The following is a 6,170-nucleotide window of genomic DNA, read 5'->3' on the forward strand; positions in this document are numbered from 1 at the left end:
TCTCGGAAAACTTAAAAATAAATAAATTGAATTTGAAAAAGAGTAGTAGATATATTTTCTAAAATTAAATGTCTCAAGGAAGGTTTTACAAACTGAAATATTAAATTATAATATTTTTGGAATGGATGAGAATATTATGGAGAAGAAAGAAGTTTTTCAAAACTAAAATTAATAAAATCTTATTTATGATGTCTCATATTGTCTGTCATGAGCGAGGACAAATGGATTAGTTATATGATCTATTTTAGTAAAAAATATTAATTAATGAGTTTTAATTTTAATTTCAAAATTATTTCATGTTGAGTCGTCCCCTCTCTATCTCTTTGTATCTTCACTTGTGCCACATACCCACACATGGCGAAGGCGAAGCCAAAATGTTGTTTTTAAATTTATACAAAAGGCCGTTATCTTTTTTAGGCCTTGCTATCAAATTTTTTAAAATAGGAGATTATCAAGAAACAATTTTCAATTTTTTTTTTCATGGATTAGATTAGATGATCCAAAATAAATGTATAAATAAAAGAAAGATATCAGTTAATTATGGAAAGGATGGTGCGGGCCGGGCCTAAAATCCAGCACCTGGCCCAACATTATTTTACTGGGCCCTGGCCTGTTTAATTCTTCCCATAAATGGGGGCATGGCAGAAGGGCAGAAGTTGAGAGGAGCTAAAACCCTACGTTCACCAAGTCAGCCCTTTGGGGTTTTGGAAAAGCTTCAGGTAGTTTTTATGAATTCCTAAATCTCATAATTACGAAGATCATCCAAGTCAGTAGGTTATGTTGGTTTCTGAATAATTGAATTGAATGTTCATTGATTTAAATGGGTCTGCTTTCTCGATATCCTATCTCGTTCTTTACGAGTGATTTATAGATATTCATTGTATGATTTAAGCTTTCCTGTATTTCCTCAACACTTCCCATTCCATGCCATTTCCATGTTGGCTTTACTATGCTTTCTTCTTTTGGCCGAATCCTTGGATGTGGCTACATTAATTTTTTTTTAGCTATTTTGTTATTCTTCAATCTCCTGGTTCTTGTATGCATGGAAATAGTTTCTATGTCGCGTTTGCAAAAGGGGTTTTGAATCGGAATGAAGGGAAACAAAATCCCTCCTTTGAAATTTTCATTGTTCAGACGAGGATATCAAGTTTTTCCCGATTTGTGCAGTGATTGAATGATTGTGATGGTGCTGACAATGACATGGTGTAGTTTCAGTAATGGCAGCCGCTGTGACACAGGTTTGTCAGGGTTGGCAGTGATGGCAGTGGTGAGTTTGGTGGTTGTAATGCGGATATTTGTTTGCCAATGAGTCCATCCTCTTAATCCCTTATCCAAAAGCACGCTTAATATTTGTGGTTTTATGATATTTGGGCTACTTGGTAAATTCATGTTTCTAATGAATACAGGCTGAATTTGCTGTTTTTATAACATAGTTAAGTTTCTATGTAGTCTTCTCTTTGTGCTGTTTGCTTAAGAAATGAATACCTGTGATGCTCTTACCTATTATTGTGTTGCCTTGCCTATTGTAATGCTGTAGATGAGTAAACCCAGAGACAGACATAGAAATTAAAAGCAAGATGATATGGTAATTGTAAAAGGAAAGAAGAAAAGGACAAGGACAACAACAAGAACAAGAAAAGGATGATGATGATGATGATGAAGAGGATAACACAAAGCATGACAGTGATGTGGCAGAAGGGATTAAAGAAGAACATGCCATCAACATCGAGAGCTGTAAATACTTTGAAGCATAACCATTGCTATCAAATTAGAAAGTCTCCTCCTCTTGTCTCCCTTGACTTCCCTGACATCTGGACCCCTAATTCCCTGGACTATGATTGTTCTCCAATCCAGAAAGGCTGTAAGTAATTGTATCGCCGTTCCCCTTTTTTATAGCTTAATTATGTTTGTTTTTAAATCAATTAATTCAAACTGGAGGCAGCTTTGGTCTTTTGGCCTTGGTGGGTATTTTAGTTATTAGTCTCTCTTAATTCTGTCCTAACATAAGTTATTTTCTTTTTATAGATATTAAGGGGAAATAGCTTGTGGGCCTGCATACTAATCACTTACCCTAACTTCATCCAATTAAGAAATCTTCACCTGTTTATCATTTTAAACAATCAGAAGCAATTGGACATACATCTGGAAACCTCTTCAATGTGATGGTTTCTCCATCTATAAGCTTTTGATTTAGGGAGGTGCTCTTAATGCACATTGTGCCTCTCTTGTCTGATATGGTTATCCATGTGAGTTGTACTATTATCTTTGTAAGCAAAAACTGTGTTTAATTCTCTTCTAAAACCAAATGCATGGATAGTGCTTTATAAGGTGAAAAGATTCTTATTTTACTTTAAGAGGGAAGAAAATAATTTTAGAGTGAATGTCATTAAAATTCTCATTTTTCAGTTTGCTTGTAGTTGGCTAATTTGCCTTCTAAACTTAACCAACTCTTAAATTTTGCATTGAATTTAGATTGACTCATTTAAACTGTTCTATGAAGTTCTGTCCTAAAGAATTAGGAATTTAGAATTGATGAAAAGCTTTTATATAAGATATGGCTTTGAACCGTTTCCAATTCTAGGATCAGTAAAAGAGTATCTTCATATTGCCGAATTTTGATTATTTTCTTTCCCTGATTTTAATTGTGTTCACCCTGAGTTCTTTACCTTTTCTGTTTGCTTAGTGTGGTTGATATTTGACGTTCACCACAGCCAATGAGCAGACCGCTGCTGTAATTGATGGGAAGTCAATTTCTGAGGAAATCATATCAGGAATAGCTAGTGAAGTGCGCAGGATGAAGGAGTCTATTGGAAAGGTTCCTGGCTTGGCTGTGATCTTGGTTGGTCAAAGAAGGGACTCTCAAACTTATGTCCAGAACAAAATAAAAGCTTGCGAAGAAGCCAGAATCAAGTCTCTGATGGCTGAACTGCCTGAGGATTGTACAGAAGATGAAATTCTCAGTGCTTTGTCAAGCTTTAATGAGAATCCATCAATTCATGGTATTCTTGTGCAGCTTCCTCTTCCAAAAGTAATTTCTAAGAACTGTGCTACAGCTCCCGTTACTTTTATTACTATCTGCTGATCTGGAAGTACAGAATGTGAATATTTTGAATCCATGCAATTTATCAACTAGATTGAGTCAAAACTTTCTGAAATTTAGTTTCATAGAATTCCATACTGCAGTTCTGCTTTTTCTTCCTGGCCCACCAATCTGAAGTAGGTCATACCCATAAAGATATGATAGTTATAATTATCCAATTCTCCTTGAAGATTTGTATACATCTTCCAATCTTTTTAAGAAATCTAATCAGATATATAATACACACATCCTAGCCTGATGAAATAATTATATTTGGTAGATCCACTTGATTATGCCTACTTTCTTGTGAATTGTGAAACCTCTTAGTTGCACATGTGGATTAGTTTGGGTTTTGATGCAAGAAAATGAAACCTGTTTCTGACATATCACATGGATGACTTTGCTAAAAATATGGGAACAGCATTTAGATGAGGAAAAGATTTTGAACATGGTGAGCCTAGAAAAAGATGTGGATGGCTTCAATCCACTGAATATGGGAAATCTTGCCATGCGCGGAAGGGAGCCACTGTTCATCCCCTGCACTGCAAAGGGTTGCATTGAGTTATTGCTCAGGTCTGGTGTGGAAATCATGGGGAAGAAAGCTGTGGTGATTGGAAGAAGCAACATTGCTGGATTGCCCACATCATTGCTGTTGCAGGTAACTGTTTTATTTATTTATTGCTTAATTTTTTTTCATTTAGCATCTTTTACTGCAGCAGATTCTTCTTTATTAGAAAAACATGTCAAACTTTGTTTGTATCGTTTTGCAGAGGCACCATGCAACAGTCAGCATCCTACACGCATTGTCAAAGAACCCAGATCAGATCACCCGCCAAGCTGACATTGTGGTTTCAGCTGTGGGAGTGCCTAATCTTGTCCGTGGCCATTGGCTAAAGCCTGGTGCAGTTGTCATTGATGTGGGAACATACCCGGTTGAGGTAAATATTAGCCTCATTGTTTTGGATATGGCAAAGTGAAACTGCATTTAAGACTACTAGAATTTTAAGTTACAATTTGACTGGTATGCACGTTATCATGGTATGTGGGCATGCAACTGAATATTGGTTGGTGAGGCATTTTTCTCTGATTATAGATTAAATTAATGGATCCACAGGACCCCAGCTCCGAGTTTGGTTATCGCCTCGTTGGAGATGTGTGCTATGAGGAAGCATTAGGGGTAGCATCTGCCGTTACACCTGTACCAGGAGGTGTTGGACCCATGACAATCGCCATGCTCCTCTCCAACACTCTGGACTCTGCCAAGCGTGCTTATGACATTACTTGATCGGCCTTCAATTTATTATGACTTGGCTATTTGATGTTACATCCATTCAGACTTTCTTTGCATGAATACACCTGTACATTCCATTTTTTTGCTGCAACTACATGTAATAATTATTTACTTTAATGGGTGAGATTGATTAGAGGCTGGTCTTCTTTGGCTGTCACAAATGAGTTCTAATTAGTGTGCTCCGGTATGTGTCCTCAATGGTTTCTTTCCATTACCCAATTTGAGAATGTAGAGTGCATTTCTTCCACAATCTTGTGAGGCATCGGTACCTAGATCTAGTAAACACCACTCCCTCTGTTGATATGCAATTCTGTCTTTTAGAATTCAATGATAAGAAATGGAAAGCGATTTCAAGTCTTTCTTCTATTCGTATTTTCTGGAATTATTAGAGGCCGGAGAAAATATGGTTGAAATATTTTTAAGGCATGTTAAACCTGATTGTAAAAGGACGATATTACACTTGACAGTAGAAATGTTAGTAGGAAACTTTAGCATAATTGTAGGGTAAGCTGGTTTTGACGTTTTTTGGTATTCAATTTAATTATAAAAAGAAAAAGTGATTGATCGGGCAAATTTGTCATTGAAAACTCTTGGTTTCAATCCCAAATAATTCCTTCTTTGAAATTAAAGGAAACATAAAGACTAGTATGGTTGTTAGGTCACCTTCACAGGGATTTCCATCAGATTATGAATGATAATTGAATGAGCTTAAATAGGGATTATTTAAGATACCATGCAAACAAATTGATCAATTATGACAACTGCATATGGAACAATGATATTATACACCTCATTTTAGCTACAGATCACTTGCTCTCTTCAAGGTTATGCTCTTCGACGACTATACAAGTGTCTTTGGGTGATTTCTCAATGAAAATCCTCAGTTTGCGCCTCATATCCATAGCCCCAGTTGTCGTTTCTCCTTCTCACCGTCATTTTCCTCTTACCACGATGACTATCTGCTTTCCCTATGGCATGTTAATGAGTGTCTTTCTCAATGAAAAGCCATATTCGACACCCAGAGCTTTGCTACGGCTAAGGATTACTAGTGGTATCACCATATCTTCTCCACCCGAAAGGTGGTTCTAGGTAGAGATATAGATCTTGTGCAGCTAAGGTACTTCCATTTTAAGAAGCTGCTTACCTAGATGGGTTGCCTATCAGCTATGACATGTTAGGAGCTTGTATGCTCGACCTTAGTCCACAATTTTCTACTCTAATATGTGATATGAGTTGGGAAGCTCGATCACTTCGGTTGTGAGAAGAGTAACTATTGAGCTTCATGGACATGACATTTGTCGCATATTAGACATTCCTTCCAGTGGATTGTGTCTCTTCGAGACCAAAGGTTAGTCAAGTATTGATGATTTCAAAATTGGGCAGGCTATCTAGAGACCATGTGGTTTGCTCAGTGACACTATGACCACCAAGTCGTCTACCCATGGTCTTACTGTTATCAGTCGGGTCCTCCACCACATGATTAGCCATATCTTGATTCCTCGAAGAGGACATTGGGATCAAGTCTCGTATGATGAGGCTTTTTTTTATTGATTCCGTTCTAACTGGTAGGAGAACCAACTAGGTTTCATCATTTTGCAACACATGATGGCTTGTTGTGAGAGCAAGTCCAAGGTTCTACCATATGGCCATTTCCTTACGAGGATTTTTAAGAAATTTGGAGTTGCTTTGATGGGAGAGAAGGATATTCAACTACCTATGGTCTATGATACGCATAATTCCAAGTCTATGGATATGATGCATTTTGATAGGCTTCCAGATGGATTGTGGGTACAGAAGAGG

General features: G+C 37.1%; 1 protein-coding gene across 4 annotated transcripts; it reads left to right on the forward strand.

Moving 5' to 3' along the window:
• Nucleotides 1-644: 644 nt before the first annotated feature.
• Nucleotides 645-4,541, forward strand: LOC117919531 (bifunctional protein FolD 1, mitochondrial). Of its 4 annotated transcripts, none has more exons than XM_034836684.1 (7): nucleotides 645-719; nucleotides 1,168-1,379; nucleotides 1,538-1,861; nucleotides 2,712-3,028; nucleotides 3,501-3,737; nucleotides 3,850-4,017; nucleotides 4,194-4,541. In XM_034836684.1, exons 3-7 carry the CDS (start codon nucleotides 1,642-1,644, stop codon nucleotides 4,362-4,364), a joined length of 1,113 nt encoding a protein of 370 aa, XP_034692575.1. In that variant the 5' UTR covers nucleotides 645-719; nucleotides 1,168-1,379; nucleotides 1,538-1,641; the 3' UTR covers nucleotides 4,365-4,541. The 4 variants fall into 4 exon arrangements, with proteins under 4 accessions (XP_034692575.1, XP_034692573.1, XP_034692576.1 ...); XM_034836682.1 differs by having other exon boundaries at nucleotides 1,168-1,267; XM_034836685.1 differs by lacking the exon at nucleotides 1,168-1,379 and having other exon boundaries at nucleotides 664-719.
• Nucleotides 4,542-6,170: the final 1,629 nt, after the last annotated feature.

This window comes from Vitis riparia, chromosome 8 (genome assembly GCF_004353265.1).
Source record: "Vitis riparia cultivar Riparia Gloire de Montpellier isolate 1030 chromosome 8, EGFV_Vit.rip_1.0, whole genome shotgun sequence".
NCBI lineage: Eukaryota > Viridiplantae > Streptophyta > Magnoliopsida > Vitales > Vitaceae > Vitis > Vitis riparia.

What these genes read in the sequence shown, in the direction of transcription:
- LOC117919531 (XM_034836684.1), top strand. Translation starts at nt 1,642, where the DNA reads ATGATGATGATGATGATGAAGAGGATAACACAAAGCATGACAGTGATG. An exon ending in TGCAGCTTCCTCTTCCAAAA is followed by an intron (nt 3,029 to 3,500) that starts GTAATTTCTAAG and finishes ATATGGGAACAG; the next exon opens with CATTTAGATGAGGAAAAGAT. An exon ending in CCACATCATTGCTGTTGCAG is followed by an intron (nt 3,738 to 3,849) that starts GTAACTGTTTTA and finishes ATCGTTTTGCAG; the next exon opens with AGGCACCATGCAACAGTCAG.